General features: G+C 42.4%; 1 protein-coding gene across 9 annotated transcripts in view; it reads left to right on the forward strand.

The window, feature by feature from the left end:
- LOC129865006 (myosin-binding protein C, slow-type-like) overlaps nt 1-22144 on the forward strand; it is a 38939-nt gene that overhangs the window by 2915 nt on the left and 13880 nt on the right. For 2 of the 9 annotated variants that reach the window (XM_055937399.1, XM_055937400.1), the window contains exons 2-9: nt 5719-5742; nt 14232-14342; nt 14639-14787; nt 14895-15012; nt 15118-15166; nt 15952-16008; nt 18153-18316; nt 18474-18606. In XM_055937399.1, coding sequence (XP_055793374.1) covers nt 5724-5742; nt 14232-14342; nt 14639-14787; nt 14895-15012; nt 15118-15166; nt 15952-16008; nt 18153-18316; nt 18474-18606 — 800 coding nt within the window. In that variant the 5' untranslated portion in view covers nt 5719-5723. Of the gene's footprint in view, nt 1-548; nt 913-5718; nt 5743-7114; nt 7193-8134; nt 8336-9069; nt 9433-9761; nt 10565-12555; nt 12598-13224; nt 13267-14231; nt 14343-14638; nt 14788-14894; nt 15013-15117; nt 15167-15951; nt 16009-18152; nt 18317-18473; nt 18607-22144 lie in introns of those variants that run through there. The other 7 variants (XM_055937401.1, XM_055937392.1, XM_055937394.1 and 4 more) reach the window with 7 other exon arrangements.

Genomic DNA, 22144 nt, shown 5'->3' on the forward strand with positions numbered 1-22144 from the left:
AAGTGCTGTTTATTTTGATACTGTATAGGCAACGGATGGTCCAAGACCCTCTGTCTGCCTTTTATATATTACAATAATTAATTAAGCCACAGTTGAAATGTTCTGTCCCAATTCTGTTTTTTGAATGTGCATACATGTATTACTCCTAAAAGTGCATCTATTTCAAAAACAGTGTGTTATCTGTACTGGTTTTGATATGGTATTTTAGAGTTCCAGTATAGTAGTGTATGTACCCCTATCAGATTACATCACACCTGTACAGCAAGACATTTGATGCCACACAGACCTGAGGGGTCAGTGTGAAATTCAAAGTATACTGGCGGCTGGCCAGTTATGTACGTCATAGTGCTAACCTCAGCATCCTTTCATCTGACAACCTTCAGGAAGTCATCAGAACCAATCATTTGGATCCACCACTGTTTGGACGAGGAATCAGAACCTTTAGAATAAGAACCACACCTCTGCCAGAGTCTCCCCACCCAGCATCACACCGAATCCCTGGGAGACCAGCCTATAGAGCTGGCATAGAGGCCAGTGAGGACAGTGATGCTGGGGGCAGGATGGAGCTGTACTGTCAGCTAGAGAGAGGAGGGGCCTGCTGCCCTGCTATATAAAGACAGGAAGCCCGTCTCCTAGATGTGTCACAGTGCCGCTTCTCCCCCATTGAGATTCCCATACTGTCCCACACTGTGCCCTCCTCATCTCTTCCCATCACTCTGGTCTGTGGTTCCCAGAGAATTTCCCTGGTGGTCACCCATCTTTATCTCTCTCCCTCTGGACTGAGGGCTCCCACGCCCCACTTGGCCTCCCATACAATCACGCTGATCTGAAGGCACCTACCGACCTGCAGCTTTTCATTCGTTGACGCTTTTCTTGGGACCCGGCTCAAGATGCCAGAGCCCACAAAAAAAGGTAGGAGCGCCCCTGTTCTCCTCACTGAGTGTACAGAAAGGGTTTCAGCAAACTGTACTGTACAACCTGTCCTGAAGCAACGCTTTGTTAGAATTTCAGACTGCATCTAGGATCCTGCTTGTTTAATGAATTAACAATAGCTGATAATTGTAATGCATATGTTCTTTTACTTTCATGTTGTAATTATTAGTTGATTTTCTCTACTGACATATAATATGAGGAAAAGTTCAATTAACCCTTAATTCCGTTGTCTTGTTGTGTAAATATTAGGCTAACAGCCTAATATTGTTTGTTGTGTTTGTTTTGTTCGTTTGTTGGAATTATTGAGTAGTCATTTAGCATTAGACAAAATAAGTTCTCTAAACTATACTTTGAGAGTTCCCAGGAATTGCTCACGCTAATTGAGAAAGTGACTTTGGCGACAACAGTATTGTATTTCTGCTTGGATGTTTCTACCTCATCTGTGGAGATGGAGATTCAGGAGGTTTATAAAAAAAACTGTTGTTGTTGCTGCTGTTGGCATAATGGACAGTGGTCTCATGGTGATTAGGAGCCCACTGGAGGGAGATGTGATGAGCCCTGGTGGAGGAATGTTAATGATCCCTGGTGCTTTGCGCTGAGCTGGACACCAGCGAAGAAGACCCCTGAAGGGTGATGCAATCTGGATGGACTCTTGGGATCGTGTTGGAATGAAGATGCCTTCCGGATGATGGATACATTCTGTCCTCGGTCTTGCTGATGACTGATGAATCATGGCAGGGTGGATGACATGTTATTGTGCAGCAGAAGCCCAACAAGATTCCTCAAACCCATCCCCCATATTCAACTCCATATTCATCTCCCATCTCCCAGAGCCCTCAATAGCATATCGCTGCTAGTCTGCATAGACTTAATCACTCTGTGTCCGTCTTGTTTGTAATTCCACTATTCTAGTACTTCCTCCCTCTCCATTAGTTCAGGTTTTTGGGGACTCTGCTCAGTAGTAAGACATTCCCATGTACAGGAACAAGGAACAGAACAGTATATTCATCACTTGGACACCACCACAACGGAGTGAATAACAAGTTTTCTTCTAAACCGTTTATCTTCTGGTGGACCATAGCTTTATCTGCAGCAGTACTCGCACATCAGGAATGGCACAAACTCTCTTCTCTCCACACATACATCCAGGCCACTCTGCCGGTGTATTCTCTCCCCTGCATGACCATGGGGCTTATATGCTAGAGTGGGAGGGCTTTGCAAGATTGCTTTCATGGGAATGATTCAATAAATATGGTGGCAATACATTTTGGGACTAGACCAGGTATGCAGCAACCGGTCCAATCCACCTTTTGGCATCTTTAAAAAGTCAGCTGTGAGCACAAAAACATACCATTCACTTTACTGGCCTTATTCGGGTTTCAGTACCAGTTTATTGTTTGCCCGTGTTGCTTTGATAGGGCTCTCAATAAATGTCAGCATCTCAATGTAGTGTAGCAGAGGCTGGGTGAGCTAGAAGTTTAATATCTACAACGTCGCTTTGGGGTGAGGCACCATTTCACTGTTGGACAGCTTAGCTTCCTCTTGTACACATATAACACACAGTACTACTATAAGTGGGTTTTATTAGTACAGGAGAGATGCCTCCAGAAAGTTCATCCAGCATAATAAACAATCATCATCCTGTTGGAGATAAACACACAGGGGAAGGGGAGGCAGTTGCATGCCAGTCCACACACAACCGCCTTCCATAAATAGCTGCTCTGTTGCAGAAGACTAGATAAATGACTGTGAAAAAAGTATTGTTATAAATGATTGAACAGCTGAAGAGGAGGAGGCTGCTGGATATGGTGTTGGTTTAGACTGCAGACCCAAGTCTTTAAAAAGCAGGATGAGAGATGACAGACTGACTGGCTGGCTGGCTGAGTGGCCCTTGGAGCTCTTGGGACCTGGATTCCTTAGTCCCTGAAATAGTTCATAATGAGCAGACTTTTAATCCTCTCTCGGTCACTGTCTCTCGCTCTCTCACTTTCTCCCTCACCACCCGCCATTGTCACACCATCATTTTAGATGATGATTCACTCAGGGCACTAAGGGGTCAGACGTACGGTCATTAAAACTCCCACCCAGAGTCAAAAGTCCAGCATCATCCACTACACCCACTGTGCCTGCTCTCAGCAAAAGTATTGGGTTTCAATGGGAAGAAAGCCCACATCCTCACCTCGGTATATTTACAACCGCTCAGCCCCCATCACTCTCCCTGCTCCGTTACCTCAGACAGCATGGTCGTCGCTTTCCGAATTCCACATAAATCAAGCCCTTAGGTAAACAACACAGGAAGACCCTGTTGGCTGCTAATCACCAAACCACAGCCCCACATCCACACTGAGGTCGTCAGCAGTTCCTTTCTGTGGCCTTTTCACTTCTAGCAGCACTCATTCTCAGCGCTTCTAGGAATCAAGAGTTTGTCATTCTGCAACGAATGGACACTATCCCTTATGTGGACCGCCGGTCCGACTGACACACAATAGTCACAAAGAAGGGGTGTTGATAAAAGGTGTGCATTCAAAAGTTCTGGGGTCTATATTAAGAAGAGACGGCAGCTTGGCTCTCGTTGGGATCAACATGAGCCCATCTGTCTGCACAGCAGCAGGGGCGACAGCTGAACATACCTGCAGCGTGGTCAGCTGCACTGGGGAGTTCACTGAGGTGAAACAAAACCTTTCTCTGAGCTCATGATCTCCACAAGAAGACAAAGAATGCCTCCCTGTAGTACACATTGATGTGTGTGTTTGTGAGACCCTATAGGATTCTGATGTGATGAGCCAACATCAAGTTTTTGGTGAGGTGTGGCAATGTCTAAATCTGAACGGGAGTGTCCGGTGGGAATCACAAAGGAGTAGCTGGACAACAGGGTTTTGGCTGTGTTGCAGACTGAAGTCATTATGGATCTAATAGTGTATGGACTTTGGATTACAGTATGTACAGTATTACTGTAATTAGGCACACAGGGATTTAGGAATGAGAGATGGATGGGAGTTACTGTATATTAAAAAGACAGAGGAAATTGGCAAAGGCAATAGATGTGAAGAAAGAGGGGAGATGACAGAGAAGTCACAATGGGGCATAGCAGACTGTCTTACAGAGAGAGAGAGAGGAATGGCACACTATTTCTCCAGATCATTAACAAAGGACCCGTCGTGCCTGGCACAGTGCAGCGTGGCAATGCTGCAGAATTCACAGGCTGTTGTGCCAGGCCTAGTGCTCATCGCTGAGTGCCACTCTCTGTGGAAATGGACAGGCTAGCAACAGAGCTGTGGGAGTACACTGTCATCACCTTCCAAAAATTCCCCCTACACCCCCTCTCTTTTTCCTCTCCTTCCCTTACTCAGTCAGTCTGTGTCCGTGTCCGAAATCTGGCTTGCCTACTACTTACTTAAACTGCATACTGTGTACTAATCGTACTACATACTATTTAGCACGCACTGTTTAGTAAAAAGTATGCAGTATGCAACGGCCGAAATGTACTACTTTTGGTCCGTTCAAGACAATTGGGAATACGGAAACAAAACAAGCTCGGACTGGGAAAAATCAGAACGTCGGTGATCTTCAGATCAGAGAAGTCAAAAACTCTGGCATCAACTTTGAGCTTCATTGTTTTTTACTTTTGATGCACTTTGAGATTATGAACGCGCTATTGAAATGTAAACAATTATTATACAGAAGATGGTTTATTTAGTTTAGTAGAGCAAAAAGCTCTGACGAAGGCCGAGAGGCCGACACGTAAGCTTCAATAAAAAGTGCTACTAGCGAGAGCAGTGTGCAGGTTTCTTTTTTCATCATAAACAACAGTGATACTAGCGAGAGCAGTGTGCGGGTTTCCCTTTTCTTTCAATTTATCAAATTGTTACCGTGCACCTGGATCTTTTAACTCCTGAAAAAGGTTATCAGGCTCAACATATACATCTGTTATTATTGATGCCAAAGTCCCTGTGGGTTGATATCAGTCTTGGTGTAAGTGCTCTTCTTGTAGCCTCTATCTGTCACTGTCTGCTGGGGTCTCCATGTCTGTGTTTGCCTGTTACTGTGTAATCCATCCTCAGTCTACAAGGCTAATGTGACGATTGGGTGGAATCCCCTTTCCTCCAGTCTGCATATTGACACATGACATCAGAATGGAACTTTGTGAAACTTGTATTGACTTTCAATGGGAAGAGGAAAGAGGAAGATCCACTGTGTTGCGCAAAAGTGGAGATTTTCAATCTAACCTTCTGGTAAGGACCAGGCGAGAACACACGTGACTCTGTTTCACTAGCCCATTAATAACACACACGGTAAACGTTCAAACCCGATAGGCTAGGGCGTACCAAGGGATGTATAGAGACATTGATCCACTGAGGCCTAGCTTTAGGTGCCTTTAATAGGTTTAGATTGTAGTGTCCAAATAGGTGCCATGACCCGCTCTGTGGGTTTGATCAGTCCAGACAGTGCAGAGTTCAAACAACATGTGTCAATTGGTACCTTTATAATCAGTTTCTACTATATAGTGTCCAGACACAAGGTGCTGTGCACCACAGGGATGATGTGGCTCACTGGGTACAATAGACATAGGCTTATAGCAGTAGCATCCTAGTCATGATACTATACATTAAACTGTGTAACATGTATACATTTGACCTTCTCAATACTTTTAGAAAAACGGTCACATGCTGCTTTGATGTGTCCACTTACAGTATCAATATTTTGATAGTTGCTGTGGCGCACAACAAATTGACTAGATCAAAAATGCCCCCTTTTGAATTGTTCTGTTTTGTCTCTGTTTTGCAGATGAGATGCCCAATGGTGAAAAAGGTCAGTAAAGGGTGATGCCGAACAATGTTCTTTCACCTCACACAGCACTGGCTTTGAGCAGAGAAGTTGGTATGAGAGAATTATGGGAAACATTGGTTATGTCAAGCGGGAGAGAATGTATCCCATATTAGGTTGGCAGTTTTGGTCTATTGGATGGTGGGAACCATGTTTGTGCAAATGTGAAATCACATTAAGGTACTACTGAGGCTGTATGTGATGTGACTACTCCACTTCCGACTTCAGTGTGAATGTGGAAACACGGTCGCTGGTTTAAACACTGTAATAGCGTAAATGTGGAGGGTCTACATGTCCTTGGCAATATAACTGTTGTACTACTGTGGCTCAGTGGTCAGTGGTGACGACCGAGTGGTCAGAATCTACACATTCCCCCGGCGGACCAGCTGATCCAGGCCTGTTGATTCAGCTGATGCTCCTGCCCCCCCATGTGACCAGGGAGCTGGCATATTATTGGCCGCCTGCCGACACCAGGCTTTGACCTTGGGAGTAGCGACAGCGTCTTGGGCCTGTGGCTTCGTACAGTGGGGGGAATAGCTCGGCTCACAGACAGGTTTAGGCTAAATGTATCCCTGGCCGGGCACTGATTTGATTTTACGTACTTCTCTGAAAGTATTAAATTGTAATTGTGCCATAAATATCGCAACTGTGCTTCAGAATGAGAATTGTCTCAGATTTGATAGTGTAGTTTAAAGTCAAAAGTAAGAATACTCCAGAAAAATTTGGACAAAATGAATTCTGAATAAACCTGTCATACAGTAAGTGAAGGACACATTTGAACCCTGTGATGTATTTCATCCATCAACTTTGGGGCGGCAGGTAGCCTAGAGCGTTGGGCCAGTAACCGAAAGGTTTCTGAATCGAATCCCAGAGCTGACAAGGTAAAAATCGGTCGTTCTGCCCCTGAACAAGGCAGTTAATCCACTGTTCCTAGGCTGTCATTGTAAATAAGAATTTGTTCTTAACTGACTTGCCTAGTTAAATAAAGGTTACATTTAAAATTAAATTAAAATACATTCCCTCAAGCACCAAAACAATGAATCTGGTTCAGCCAAATGTCTGTAAAAAATTTAAAAAATAAAAAAAATCTTGAAGGGAAAATGTGTTAATCTACACTCTTTGTCCACAATCTACACCCACTTGATTTTGTGCATGCATATGTACGAACGAATACAGTGGATTTACTGTATGTGTCCCAATCTGTGTGTGACTGAGTGGAAAATGGCGAGTGAGGTCGGGCATATAGTGAGTTAGTATGCTCATTGGTGTGAGAGTGAGTATGATAAAGGCTAGATGTGCAGGTTTTGCGCTATTAAATGCAGCTCTTCCATCCCTGCTATATTTGTCACATACTCAGAGAGTGTTGCCACAGACAGTAGTGAGGCGCCAATGCCCACACCTGAAATATCCCTCGAGGTCTCACCTCCACCCGCAGGTGGGTAACCATGCACTGGTGTCATGCCCCTCTTTTCTCCCCTTCCCCACTATTCCCAGGTGATTAATTTGCACACCACACTGACAACACGCGTGTTTGTTGTTGTGTGTCCACCGTTCTTGTTTTTCTTGTTTTGTAATGGGATTTCTCAACTGTTCCTCGACGACACACACGTTCACATGCAAACATAACGCATATGTCAAAATAGTCTACGTGCGATCCGAATAAATCAACTTCCTGATAAACAGCACATATGATGCACATAATTCCATAGTTGCACTGCTGCTACTGTAACACACTCCCGTGCTCGCGTTGCTGTGATGCTTTGTCCCCAATACTGACTTGTGCTTGTTCTACCAAGTATGTCAACGTTGTGTGTGTGTCTGTATGAGGTACTGAAGTATTGTATTGGAATATGAAATCATCCACAGGAAGTACATTCAGTATGAATGAGGAAGTATAGGTTTAATTGTTACATTCAGCAGGTAGTCGTCATTAGACTTATAATAGATTCTGTTGACAATGTCACTTTCAAATTTCTGGGAACTGTTATGATTTGCCATGTGAAATAATGAAAATCGTTTTTTTAGAGCTTGTGGTACATTGCAATTAAGTCTTGTACAAGCTTGCTGAATAAGTAAAACTATACTTCCTTGAAGCCTCCAGGACTAGCTATAGATGTGCAATGACCAGATTGGTAACATCCGTTAATTTTTACTTGGTAGTTGGCAAAGATAACTTTTTATGATTTGTATAAATTTTGATTGCCTGTCATGCATTCAGACATGACTGTCAATGGAAAGACCCATTCTGCTTGCTGGCTATCTATGCTTATTCATGCCCAGCCAGCACCTCATATATATACTGCAGTGTTTTGAGAGGCTACCAGTGCTTTTGCTCAAGGCATGTTGCTCCAGCCTGGCACTGTTATCTGCTGTACAGAACAACCGGTAGAGACTGAGGGGAAGGATCCACAGCCCATAGAGTTGGTTAAGCCTGTACAGCCAGAACCAGTAGAGAATGGGTCTAAAGAACCAGAACCAGAGACGGTTGCGGTCGGGGCTAAAGAGCAAGTCGAGTCTGTGAACTCTGAAGTAAAGGAGGAGGCCCCGGCCCCGTCCCTTTGCTCACCCCCACCGCCTGGTAAGTCAAATTCACTCAGTCTCAAGCCATTCACCGTAAAAGCGCATGCTGTTTACTATAACTGAAGGCCCAGAGTTTTTCCTTATCAGATCATGTGGTTAGGAAAAACTCCAGGCCCTACTCGTAAATAGTAACAAGCGTGTCCGTTCAATTGTCCCACTCTCAAACCATTGATTGAAGCAGTTTGACTCTAGTCTGTAATAGAGTCAGATCCATAGTGCTGGTCTTTGCTAAGGCCCTTTATCTTCTCCCAATATATCATATGGGCCAAAGTTCCATTCAAATCAGGCAATGGACTGATAGAATCTGTATGAATCAGGGTTTTATTTGGATTGAAGCGCTGTTTGTAATGACAGACAGAGACACCTTTTGCCTCAATGTGATGAACTTCATTGGCATTTACACTACAACAGCCATAAATTGGTTCATGCTTTGCGTTCTGCAGATTGTCGACTAGTGCATTTTTATATACAGTAAGTTCTAATTCTTCTGAGGCGAAAGTTCCCCCAAAGTCGTGTCTGATAGCTTTGTCATGGTCAAACAGCACATATAGGCCACGTGTAAATGCAGCGTGTCTGCTGTGTGCATAGTTCAGTATGACAACTTTACGGCACATACAGTTGGAGTTAGCAGTTTGTTTGTATTAGAAATTGATGACTGAAAGAAACTTAGTGCTGTGTGAGTGGAGGAGATGGACGGTAACTTTAATCTGTGAGAGCCTTGTCCCAATTCAGCAACCGTGAAGGAGGAAGCAGAGCCAGTTGTTACGGAGGTTAACCAACCGCCAGAGCCTGTTGTTACAGTGGTTACCCCACCACCACCCCCACCTCCAGAACCAGTTGTTACGGAGGTTACCCAACGTCCAGAGCCAGAGCCTGTTGTTACAGTGGTTACCCCACCACCACCCCCACCTCCAGAACCAGTTGTTACGGAGGTTACCCAACGTCCAGAGCCAGAGCCTGTTGTTACAGTGGTTACCCCACCACCACCACCCCCACCTCCAGAGCCTGTTGTTACAGTGGTTACCCCACCACCACCACCCCCACCTCCAGAACCAGTTGTTACGGTGCAGGTTACCCCACCCCCACCTCCAGCAGGTCTGGAAGAGTGTGTGTGTCTGTGCAAATGCACGAACATGTGTATGTGCATATGCAAGAACGTGTGTGTGTATATAGGTAGGCTACGTTTATGTGCGTATGCACAAACATGTGTTGATGTGTGTATGTTTGTGTGTATTATTGTGTGCGTGGCGTGTGTGTTTTCTCTGTCTATTCCTCTCAGTACAGTTTACAGACTGTTTATAGCTCAGGGTCTAGGTTTCATAGTGAGGCTATACTGTAGCAACAAGCACAGTGCTGTTGACAGCCGCAGCAGTAGCAGCTGATCTAGATGTATGGAAGGTTATATGTCTCCGCAGTTGTCACTCATCACTCAGCATTGCTCCAGTGCCTTTTTACCACAACAAAGGTCAGTTTCATATGTGGCTTCTGTTTTACTCAATCCTCACCCCCCCTTGAACGCTCTCTCTATAACACCCTTATTTTTAAGAAATAGCACCCCTTGTGTGGACTTCCGGTAATACCGTATACACCGGTGTGATACAGAAACGGGATGAATATCTGGATACCGCCCATCACTACTCTCTATAACGTCTCTGGAGGTGGAGCTGAGCTCAGTTACTCTTTTGATCGACGACAAGTTTCTCAAGTAACAGGGCTTATCTTGTATAGTTAGGTCTTTAATCTTTCATTTCTCTTGTGGACATTCGTGTGTTCTTCTGGCCACTGCTTGTCATCTTCAATCTCTCTCTTCCTCTCACAGTGCTTCTCACTTGTGCTTCCAGCTTTCCGAAACCAAGCTTGTGGTGTTACGCATAATTCCTTTATCTTATGTACACGTGTGATTTCTCACATCACCGTCCACTCCCATCTCATAGACACTGGTGTGATCTCTCACAGGACACGCTTCGATCTCACGATCAACATGTTTGTGGTCTCGTACACTTCATCTATCCATTTCAAAGACATGCATATGTGGTGGTGTTGTGTCGTGTCGGTCCCATGTTCTGTCTTGTCTTGCATGCTTTGTCTTGTGGCTTGTCTTGTTGGCCTGCATTGCCGGTGATGGACTTGGAGCTTTTTGATAGGTGGGTCTGTGTCAATCACACCTTTATTGCAGATAAAGATGATGACGCTACAACCAGCACCCCATCACCACCGCCCCCACCAGGTTGGTAACCATGACAAACCATCCTCATTTCCCCCCCTTTCCCATCTTGTCAAGTCGGTTACCATGGAGACTCCACTATAGGACAGGGCTCCCATCAACACCCCAAAAGTACATTTTGCAGGAGACAGTTACTGTGGGGAAGAATTTAACTATAGAGAACACTATGTATAGATGGTGAATGGGTATTTTACCTGTCTTTTAGACACCAGGTTTTTCTCAGACCTGATATATTTATATTCCTGATATACATTTAATACTGGCACATGGCATTTTGCTGGTTAGAATATTCAGGATCAGCTCCTGAACTATTGCAATATATGTTTGTGCATATCACATATATATGTTGTTTACATGCATGCTAATTCAAAAATGCCAAAGCATAATTCCTACAAGCACACAAACCTTTATTTATTATAATTCTCAAATAAAGGTATGGATGTGAAGATCACATCTGACATGTATACTGTATATATACACACACAATGCCTTCAGAAAGTATTCACACACCTTGACTTTTTCTACATTTTGTTGTCTTACCGCCTGAATTTAAAATGGATTAATTTGAGATTTTGTGTCAATGATGTCAAAGTTGAATTATGTTTTTTGAAATGTTTACAAATTACTTAAAAATGAAAAGCTGAAATATCTTGAGTCAATAAGTATTCAACCTCTTTGTTATGGCAAGCCCAAATAAGTTCAGGAGTAAAAATGTGCCTAACAAGTCACATAAGAAGTTGTAGGGAGTCACTCTGTGTGTAATGATAGTGTTTAACATGATTTTTGAATGACTACCTCATCTCTGTACCCCACGCATACAATTATCTTTAAGGTCCCTCAGTCAAGCAGTGAATTTCAAACACAGATTCAACTACAAAGACCAGAAGGGCACCTATATTTAGATGGGTAAAAAAAAGACATTGAATATACTTTTGAGCATGGAGCATTGAGCATACGAATTACACTTTGGATGGTGTATCAATAGTGCACTGTCGCTACAAAGATACAGGCGTCCTTCCTAACTCAGTTGCCCGGTGAGGAAGGAAACCACTCAGGGATTTCACCATGAGGCCAATGGTAACTTTAAAACAGTTACAGAGTTGAATGGCTGTGATAGGAAAAAACGGAGGATGATCAACAACATTGTAGTTACTCCACAATGCTAACATAAATGACAGAATGAAAAGAAGGTAGCCTGTACATAATAAAAAATATTCCAAAACATGCATCCTGTTTGCAATAAGGGAATAAGTAAAACTGCTAAAAATGTGGCAAAGACTAGGGAGTTTTTTTTAGGATAAAAAGAAACAGAATAGAGCTAAACACCGGCAAAATCCTAGAGGAAATCCTGGTTCAGTCTGCTTTCCGACAGATACTGGGAGACAAATGCACCTTTCAGCAGGACAATAACGTAAAACACAAGGACAAACATACACTGGAGTTGCTTACCAAGATGACATTAAATGTTTTCACTTTGTCATTATGAGGTATTGTGTTAAGATGGGTGAGAGGGGAAAAAAACGATTTAATCCATTTTGAATTCAGGCTGTAACACAACAACATGTGGAATAAGTCAAGGGGTGTGAATACTTTCTGAAGGCTTGGAATATACACACATAAGTACCATTCATGCCACGTATGCTCATCATGTATACTGTATGTATATTATATGTTATGTGTATATATATATATATATGATGATATTATACATGTTTTGGTTTGTCGTAGACATCAATTATGTTGATACCATACCGGTTCTCTTGTTTTGAATTGTGTTATATGTATTCATATTTAATTCATTGAAAATTGTTGGTAAAAGTAATTGGAGGTTTCATATCATATTTTGTCTGATTACAAGGCCATAAGGACAATTTGTCATACTTTTTTTGTCAATCATCACAAAGGGTCAATCGAAATATTCCTCACCAGAGTCAAATCAATTGACTAGTTAAAAACACAAATTAATACCAGTAATACTGTGCTTTCTTTCACAGAGGATGCCAATACAGCCAAGAAACTGTCTATTGAGCTGCCTAGTAAGATCTTTCTGTTAATCCTACAACTATAGCTCTGACCAAACTGGTCGTTTTGATCAGAATGTTACAACTGCCTGGATGTAGGAAACATGTTCGGAGACATGTTTATTTCTAGAAGGTGTTTTGTGTGATTTTTGAAGTTAGTTCTTTTTCCAACCTTAAGAGATAAGATTGTCAACAGTGAAACATATTGCAAAAACACCATAATAGATTTTTATGAAAAAGAAATGATAAGAATTTAAGGATTTTAAGGGTCTCCTTTTCTGCAATTTTCTGTCTGGCACATGAATGTTAAACATATTTATGTCAACACATTTGGAATTCTGATCGTAATGCAACGATACAGTTTGTATAAAACTTTATTTTAAGAAATACAAAGGCATGAAAGAAGATTCAAAACTGATTCTCCTCACTGGTGAAACCTAACAATATACAACAATGTACATAGTTACAGCTTTTGATTGGCAGCTTGCATCATTATGTCAGAATTCATCAGGGCTCAGCTTGCTTACTGTTAGATGTCTTGTATTGCTTGCTGGTCCTGAATGTTTGTGTGTGCTTGCTTCTGTGGACTTTACAGTACTATTTCTTATAATATGCTGTAAATTTCTCTCTGTCTTTGTTCAGATGATAGCGTCCATGTGTCAGCCATGGGGAGAAAAGACTCAGGTAATACTATGTAACAAAAGCCGTAATAACCATCCTATTAGAAGGGACGTTTTCTATAGCAGAGCAGCAGAATAGCAGTATCCTCTCTGGAGCAAGCCCACTCACAAACAGTGTTAGTCTCTTAGCTCTTTTTTTTCTCTGGCTCTTTTCATTTTGCCTGCTTAGCTGGTCCAATGGGACCTGGCTTGGCATTCTTTAAAAGCTCATGTTCATTTGGACTATGTTCTGCTCCATGAAAAATACTGGTTTCCTAAAATGTCATAGTTCAACTCCCACGTTCCTCTCCAATGCTTGTAGGAAGCTATGGGGCTTTTCGACATCTTTATCTTTTTCAAACATCATGGTATAATGAATGACATTTCACATAAGTAAGAAGTAAATTAAATGATTAAGTGACCTAGTTGAATGTTAGTCTTTAAATCAGAGATTAAGTAAACTGGGTGAGGGTAGCTGGGTCTTTGCAGTAGGTAGCGAGGGGTGGGGCTGAAGGGACTCTCTGTGTAGTTCTGTCTATAGCAGTTTCATCACGTTGGGCATGGCGACTGCTGACATCAGTCCTAGTCCACTGAGATCTCAAAGAAGACCGGAGCATCTAAAAACGGAGGAATGTATCAATCGATACACTTTTGCACACAGCAAAGGTGTCCCCTCCAATATGGTATTCATTCAAAACCCGTAACGCTTTTCCCAGTACAGGTATTTGTTCTCTGTTCCATGTTCTTATGCTTTCCATGTTGCAAAATGTTTTGCTTTCCATGTTGCAGCTGCCATGAACAGCTGAGGAACCGTGTGAATGTATTTCTGTCTGTCTATCTACCTTGGGAAGTATATCACTTCCAGATGAATACAGAGAAGTGTGCTGACGGATTGTTGAATCCCTTTAGTACAGTATACGAGGAGTGTGTTGGTCTGTTGGTGTTGAGCCTTTGTGTGATGGTGTGTGTCCGTCTCTCCTGATTGACCAGTGTGGTCTCTGGGAGAGGGACAGGCTCCAGAGGACCTTGACAAGCCCGTAGACACCCCACCGCTGTCCAGCCTGCTCATAGAAAGACCACAGGGCGGATCCATCACTGTGGGTGAGTGCCTGCTGAGTGAGCTCTCCTCTCACAGCTGCTGTAGACCAGAGATGATATACTCGTAGAGACATTTTAAAACCCTTACATGTATTATATTTGTACTGGTCAAAGTCTTTTAGATTTGACTCTCTCCCTTGTTATGATGAAAGATAGCCTCTCTCTCTCTTTCTCTGCCTCTCTCTCACTATTGTATTTATTCTCCAAGAGAAGGGACCTCTGGCAACCATGTGTAGGACATCTATCCACCTCAAAGGCTATTCCCACCATGAATATGCTGTGTTTTACATGTTCAAAAGGTGGAGACATCTCCTTTGTTGCCAAGGTGGAGGCCCAAGACCTGCTACGTAAACCCACCATCAAGTGGTTCAAAGGGAAATGGATGGACCTGGCCAGCAAGACTGGAAAGCACTTACAACTGAAAGAAACCTTTGACCGACGCACCAAGGTAGACACCCTCCCATGTGTAGCTCTATGTACTGTATGTTAACACACACACACGCACACACATTGGTCCCCTAGCTGTCCTTCCAATACCTATGTATCGTCCTGCAGATTCACACATTTGAGATGCATATCATCAAGGCCAAAGACAACTATGCTGGAAACTACAGGTGTGAGGTCACCTACAAGGACAAATTTGACAGCTGTTCCTTTGACCTGGAAGTGAAAGGTTTGTTGCGCTGTTCGAGTCTCAGTCATACAGCAAAGATCACACACTGAAACACGAGCAATAATACAATATACTGTGTTATTGTTTTGCATTATTGTCTTTCAGAACTGGAACAGTCACAGAGTGTTGATATTCGATCAGCTTTCAAAAGAAGGTAATGAGAGCAACACAATCTGACCACGTTATTTAGATATTTTTTAAACAGACAGTTAGTAGACTAGTTTTCAGAGTCTACAACAGAGTGATATTTTACAGTTAGTGGTTAGATTGAGCATTTGACTAATGAGTATCCTTTTTTCTCATAATGAAAAATATGACAATAGTAACATTAAACACAAACTTCACTGGTTTCGAGCAAGACTCAATACACATGGCAAATAAACCTGAAAATGCACATTTGAACATCAGATACGTGGGACATTGGGCTCAGTAGGAAAACCATGGCTCTTATCTCAAACCAACATGAGAACATAGTGTCTGAAACATAATGACCATGAAATCGTTGTGATTAACCTTTATTAAGGTAATTACCAATCAACGTGTTGAACAGCACAAAGGCCAATGCTTGCATTTGAACTCCCTCCCAACAATGTGTCAGAAAGCAACGCAAAACATCCCAGCCCCATAGCATTATCCCAACGTAGCTGCTCAGTGATGCTCCTGCAACACAGCAGAAACATTGTGGAAATGTTGTTAAATGCTGGCTGGGATCGCTCTCGATAGTCCTTACACAAACCAGTTCGTTAGAAGCATTTAATTGGAAATGAACCGAAAGGGTTTTTGTGTAAGCCACCAATCATGTGTTAGTCTGGACCTAATGCATTTGATTGAAGTCAGTAGCCGCTGCTTTGCGTTGTTCTTTTAGCATTGTTTATCTAGTTGCCTGTCACTGTTTCTACTCTGATTAAATCTCCATTAATCTCTTCTTGTTAACAACAGCAGTGAAGGACACGAGGATGCAGGGGATCTTGACTTTAGTGGTCTTCTTAAACATAGGTGAGAGTCACTGTCCGTCCTCAAGGGGACAGTCTTATTTTTTTTATTTTTTTTACTATGCCCTTGTTTTGGGTGTTTACCTCTTTTCTCTTTATTTTTTCTTTTCTTTTGCCCCAGCGACCATCATTGAATCTTTTACTCTCTTTTTACTCTTATTTTATCACATGGTATATATGTGCATTACAATAGAGTATAATATATTAAAGAGTGCAGTATATTATTTAGAACATAGGTGAAGTACCATGTACTGTAAGAGTACATAATTTCATTAATATCAGGAGTTACAGTGAATCACATAAAGTTACTATCTAGTACACTATCTACTCTCACATTGATAACTGTATTTTTGAGTTTCTTTTTTCATTTGTAAATACAATCTACATTTTTTTCTTGGTTCAGACAACAGCATGTTTTTTCAATGTACTGCCAGTACAATAGACCTAGACAGACCGTGACACTTCACTGAGGTAAAATTACACATTTATTTGGGCTTGTCTCTTCTTCTTCCCTACACATTCAGAAACCAAAGGTTAGTAGAGAGAATAACCTAGGTAATTAAACGATTAGACCTTACTGCGGGGTAAGTACTATAATCCTGTAGCGTCCCCAGCATGGAATGTAGCTCTAGGATCTGGAACAAGCAAGAGTGTTGGCCTACTGTAGTACGGTAACACTTCATTTACAGCCGACATTCTCAAATGCTCCATTAACAATCAGTAAGGATGGAAATTGACTTTGCATCATAAAGTCTCTCTACTGTTGGGGATGACCACTTTTTTGATCAACAGTAGAGTTCAGTAATACTGTGTTTATGAGGCCAAAGGACACCCATTTCGGATTATTAGTGATCTGCTAGTGGATAATTTATGAATGATGCTGTGAAATAGTGTTATCGCTACAATGTCATTTTATTTCAACTTAGAAATACAAGGCACATATCACAATGTTTATTTCAGTATACACAGTAATTGCCTGAAAATAAACAAGAAGAGAGATGCATAAGAATGAAATAATAATTTCATGCTTTTTTACCTCCAATGCTTTCCGACATTTGGGAAAATGTCCATGAAAGAACGGACTGATTGAATGATCTTTATTTAGCTGCCTAATGGATCTACTCATGCCCAGGGCAACATGCTTATTAACCTGGATCTCACAGATCTAACATCCCCTATGGACGCCTAGCCTTCCATCTCTAACACGGTCAGAGCGTCTCTGAAGTGGTGATGAGTGAACATACTGAGACACAAGGCAAAGGGATGGGCAATGTGAATAGAAAGAGAAGGAATGTAGACTTTATCAGCAGTACATCTTGGAGTAAGATCTCCCTATATTCCTGCATGCAGCACCTAGATCAGTAGTTTTTTCCCAAATTGTTTCATTCTGTTGAGGTGTCATGTTTACCCCCCCCCCCCCCTCCCCCAAGGAACAAAAGTAGCCTAATAGCATTTATCAGTTTATGACCTTTTTTTGTTATTCATTAATACAGCACTGGTTAAAATGTAGTTTATCTTGCAAAATCTCACCCTAAAGGCAAGTAACAATGTCCAAACTAAAAGAACTCGACCCTGATGAAAACCCCTACCTGAAACATATTCAACTCCCGGGTAATAATCTGATCTCTCTACTTGCCTCAGCAGTAAAGCCCTTCCTATAGGATATAATACATATAATAGACTAGCCACCCCCTCTCCTCCTGTAACGCCGCATCCTCTCCCCCTGTAACGCCTCATCCAGAGATGATGTCAGAGGACAGGTACAGGGCTTCAGACCACGCCCATCCCTTTGTGTGACATGTCCTGAGGAACTCTGTAGGGAGAGGGAGAGAACGTGTGCCTGATATAAGGAGAGAGAGAGGGAGAGAGAAGAAGAGAAATTACTATAGAAACACAGCAGATCAGTAGAACACCGGAGGGAAAACACTCTTGAAAACACATTTAGTAGGTAGTCCCTATCTACAGTAGATACAACAGAGAGTAGTCTTCCTTCAGCGCAGTCACTGCCCCTTTTCTAGTACCCTCTCCCCTTTCCAGAACCTCCTTCACCACCCAATACCCCCCATAGGGATCAGTTCCTCAGGACACGTCGCGATAGCCCAGAGCGTGGCCCCATCCCTCACACCCTCCCCTCGTGTCCTGCCCCAGGGAGCCCAAGCAGGATGAGACCCCCGAAGTGGACGTGTGGGAGATCCTGAAGTCGGCCAGGCCAGACCAGTATGAGAAGATTGCCTTTGAGTACGGCATAACAGACCTGCGGGGTCTGCTCAAGAGGCTGAAGAAGACCAAGAAAGAGGAGAAGAAGAGTGAAGGTGCTGAATTACTGTTGGGATTATGATGCACTATGGATTTAGATTGTTTAGCTCATAATCAGCTAATCTGTGATTATTCAGGAGAAAGGCACACATTTCACTGGTTTTCTATAGGATGCATAACCATTGTCATGGGATATTGTCTTTTTTGACAAAGCTTTTGCCAAGAAGTTGGATCCAGCATACCAGGTGGACAAAGGAGGGAAGATCCGCTTAGTGGTGGATCTTGCAGACCCCACAGTAGAGCTGAAATGGTACAAGAACGGCCAGGAGATCCGTCCAACTCCAAAGTAGGTCAAGCTTTTTCTTCTTTCTCCATGTGTTAGTCTTCTATATGTTTTTCTCTATTTCGTCTTCTCACAAATGAAAGGCATTTTTGGGAGTTCCTCATAAAATGTGTTTCATTCGTGGTTTGGTCCTCATTGCCAGTCCCCTGGCTTTTGTAGTTTTTATCTGTTCCTTGTCACGTCTCTCAGCATTGAAAAGCAATGGTTCACATGCTAGTGTTTCTGATGGTCTCACGGTGTACACAAGCAAGCAAGGACGCATACACCCACACGTGCGCATCAAAACACACATTGTTTTACACCAATAATTGCTTTCACATAATGACACACACACATACAGCCCTGTGTGACCCTGTTATGAACAGGGGTTTTCCTCTACTGTCTCAGCCCTTGTAAACCAGGAACAAGTCTGACCCTACATGCCCTTCACACCCATACAGAGCTCCCATTGTGCCCAGACACACACAGCAACATGACCAGCCCAGATCTCTGCACTGTAAACCATTGTCAGCTGATGCCCAGTGAACAAATAACGTTCTCTCAACACTAATGTGGTGTTGATAAGATGCCACATGCATCTCACCAAAGCATCAAGAACATTATTTGTTTGCTGGGCAGTGTGTGGCGCTGAGCTACATTTGAGTGGAAATGCACTGTTTGATGTTTTGAATAATGGTCCTTTGCTATTAACTACAGGTTCTTCTCTGTACAGGGAAATGGCGATACCTTTTCCACAGGTCTTTAACTGACTCTGGCTTTGTAACAATCAATGGATGATCTATTATTTTGATAGATGTGTACCCCACCAATGTTAGTGTACCATAAATATAATATGGCGTAGTTTAAGTGTACTGATCTTACCACATCGTTTTATCAACCTGTCAATAATGGGAATGTATAACGAAAAGTGACTATTTTCTTAGCTCTCTCTGGAAATCATTTGTATAATTAGGTGATAATGCCCAAGAAGCCAGTGTATCGAGGATATATTAGCACGGGTGTTGTGCAAACCATGCCAATATATCCTCCAAACACCGGCTTCGAGCGCATTTTCACTTTTATACAATGGATTACCAACCTATTCAAATAATGATTTACATAATTTCATTTTCAACGTTATTTTGATGAATTTATTTATACTATTTCATCCTTCCACAATATATAATCCCAACACAAATCTAGGGTTGCTACCCAAGCCGGCTGGTCGTTCGCGTGACCCAGTCGTTCAGTCTTTTTGTTCTGTTTCTATGGACGTGACCCAGTTGTTCGTTCTAAATGTTCCATTGCCATACTGGCTGGCAACGTTCTTATCCTTTGCTTGCTAGCTAGCCAACTACGGCTAATTTACAGTCACGTCAAACAGTGCTGCCAGAATAACAACAAAGTAGCTGCATTTGCAATTGTTTAAGTTGTTTTCTAGTGACATTTATTTGGATACATCCATAACACTAAGCTAATGAGGCGCGATTTTGCCTGGTATTGAAAATGTGCTCTCTCATCAGGACACTTGTTCAGAGGAGCTAGCCAACAACAGACTGCAAACTAGCTGCACTTCGTTGACATTTTTTTGTATATATCCATAAAAATTATGCCAGCTATTCATGATTTCGACTGGCTAAGAAACACTGCCTGCCTGTCTGACTCGTCCCGACTTGTTCATTACTATGCGACAGCTGGAGATTGTTTCAATATTCAAATTCAATGTTGCAAATGTCGGAGAGACAGACAGGTTTATACAAATCTCTGCTGTTAAAAACTAAATGTTAGTCTAAAAGAAATGTGAGATAATGTCTAGATGTGTTTTATAGTGGAGATCAAGTTTATAAAGTGCCTGGCTGGGCTGATGAGACAGTGGATTGCCGCAGTCAGATGTAACAGAGTAAAAAGGCATTTTAACATCATAGATATAGCCGTTGGTAATTTGTGGAATAGACACCGGCTGGAATTAGACCCACCCTTGTGTATTAACAGTAGTTATACAATACTTTTGAAAGTTAATCTCATCACTCAATCTAACATCTGTATTACTCGATGTTACAAGACCTCTATGTACCCTCAAAAAGTGTGTACTTAGATTCTAAAAAGTGAAGGGTCAATCTCAGGCTACTTTCAGTAGAGGTTGTTCAAAGCCAAGCCGAGTTAAAGCCATCTGGGAGGTTATTGCAGTTTTCTGTTCCCTGGTCTCCGGTGGTATATTTCCCAGGATTCCCTGTTATGAAGATCTCTCTCTCCCTCTCATTTTGGTGTAACACTATTGGCTGTTACAGCCCCCTCCTCTATCCTTCTGTCCTATCGGTCCTATCTATCTGTCTGTCTGTCTGTCTGTCATGCCATGTTATGGTGCTCATCCCTTTTTCTCTGCTATAACCACTTCCTCCTCTGGCTCCATTCCGGCTCCACTGCTGACCTTAAGTCAAAGGAAGTAAGTCCACCCGTCCTACATCCCTGACCTCTGGTGTGACCCCAACCCTCTGTCTACTCTATTCCTCTGGGTGTGCACTGACAACCCACGCTGATGCATGTTGGGAAGTGTTTGTTTGTGAATGGGGGTGGGTCTCTGTATATGAATTTGGCTGCATATCTTCACATTACTATGACTTCAATGACAAAGGTTTTTGATTAATAAACTAGCACAACTTTTTATTCTTAAAAAAATAATACATCTATTTCTGCTTTTGGAAGCTACAAGTAAGCAAAGGCAACTGTCTGTAGCTCAGTCTTGAAGTCTTGAAATACTTGCCATTCACAAGCATATATGGTATACTATAACTTTCTCTCCAAGCGCATATACAGTGGGGAGAGTATTTGATACACTGCCGATTTTGCAGGTTTTCCTACTTACAAAGCATGTACAGGTCTGTAATTTTTTATCATAGGTACACTCCAACTGTGAGAGAAGGAATCTAAAACAAAAATCCAGAAAATCACATTGTATGATTTTTAAGTAATTAATTTGCATTTTATTGCGTGACATAAGTATTTGATACATCAGAAAAGCAGAACTTAATATTTGGTACAGAAACCTTTGTTTGCAATTACAGAGATCATACGTTTCCTGTAGTTCTTGACCAGGTTTGCACACACTGCAGCAGGGATTTTGGCCCACTCCTCCATACAGATCTTCTCCAGATCCTTCAGGTTTCGGGGCTGTCGCTGGGCAATACGGACTTTCAGCTCCCTCCAAAGATTTTCTATTGGGTTCAGGTCTGGAGACTGGCTAGGCCACTCCAGGACCTTGAGATGTTTCTTACGGAGCCACTCCTTAGTTGCCCTGGCTGTGTGTTACGGGTCGTTGTCATGCTGGAAGACCCAGCCACGACCCATCTTCAATGCTCTTACTGAGGGAAGGAGGTTGTTGGCCAAAATCTTGCGATACATGGCCCCATTCATCCTCCCCTCAATGCGGTGCAGTCGTCCTGTCCCCTTTGCAGAAAAGCATCCCCAAAGAATTATGTTTCCACCTCCATGCTTCACGGTTGGGATGGTGTTCTTGGGGTTGTACTCATCCTTCTTCTTCCTCCAAACACGGCGAGTGGAGTTT

This window comes from Salvelinus fontinalis, chromosome 11, assembly GCF_029448725.1.
Source record: "Salvelinus fontinalis isolate EN_2023a chromosome 11, ASM2944872v1, whole genome shotgun sequence".
Lineage (NCBI taxonomy): Eukaryota > Metazoa > Chordata > Actinopteri > Salmoniformes > Salmonidae > Salvelinus > Salvelinus fontinalis.